Source organism: Sinocyclocheilus grahami, unplaced genomic scaffold (assembly GCF_001515645.1).
Source record: "Sinocyclocheilus grahami isolate Dianchi unplaced genomic scaffold, SAMN03320097.WGS_v1.1 scaffold4013.1, whole genome shotgun sequence".
Taxonomy (NCBI): Eukaryota; Metazoa; Chordata; class Actinopteri; order Cypriniformes; family Cyprinidae; genus Sinocyclocheilus; species Sinocyclocheilus grahami.
This window is the reverse complement of record NW_015509030.1, coordinates 5,105-5,731: the sequence shown is the minus strand read 5'-3', so window position 1 is coordinate 5,731 and position 627 is coordinate 5,105. Positions and strand designations below refer to the sequence as shown.

Genomic DNA, 627 nt, shown 5'->3' with positions numbered 1-627 from the left:
ATGACCTGCTGATTGTAAATCATCCCTTAACAATTATATTTATATATTTATAATGCATTCTATTTCTGAAATTGTAAGCTTCAACTTTTTTTCTCTTAAATAAAATATAGCATAAAATCAAAACTGAATTAAAAATAAGCCAATTAGTAGAGGATGATCTACCTGATATTTTGGGAATGGTGATCTGTCGGCTGCTGCTGCCTTCCCCTCCTTCTCCAAAAGGTCTGATCTGGATGATGTACTCCTCATCTGTGGGTAGTGACAGCTCCACTGAGGTGGTGTTGGTCTCCATAATGCTGGGCCTGCTGAATTGGTTCCGCTTATACAGTACCTACAAAACAATAACAATTTATTTTTAAACAATTACCTCCATTTACATTGTCCCACTTGTTATCAGAATGATATGGTATTTTCAACGGCTGATGCATGAAGATAGCATAAGGGGCTGATGGGCAATCAGTCTGAATCACTCTATTTAAAATATTTTAACTCCAACTATAAGCAAAAAAGGTTATTTTACACCAACTGCAAATATTTAAGAGTGAATATTTGACATGAAAGATATTGAATAGAAACAATCGATCCTATGGAGCTTTTACACTAGAATTTTCAGTGATGAAATTCCAC

At 34.6% G+C, this 627-nt stretch overlaps 1 protein-coding gene across 1 annotated transcript in view; it reads right to left on the bottom strand.

The window, feature by feature from the left end:
* Nucleotides 1-627, bottom strand: part of LOC107576605 (contactin-3-like) — a gene marked incomplete at its 5' end in the record, with an annotated part of 8,487 nt that overhangs the window by 5,285 nt on the left and 2,575 nt on the right. Inside the window, one exon of the mRNA XM_016262751.1 lies at nucleotides 163-331. Coding sequence (XP_016118237.1) covers nucleotides 163-331 — 169 coding nt within the window. The remainder of the gene's footprint in view (nucleotides 1-162; nucleotides 332-627) is intronic.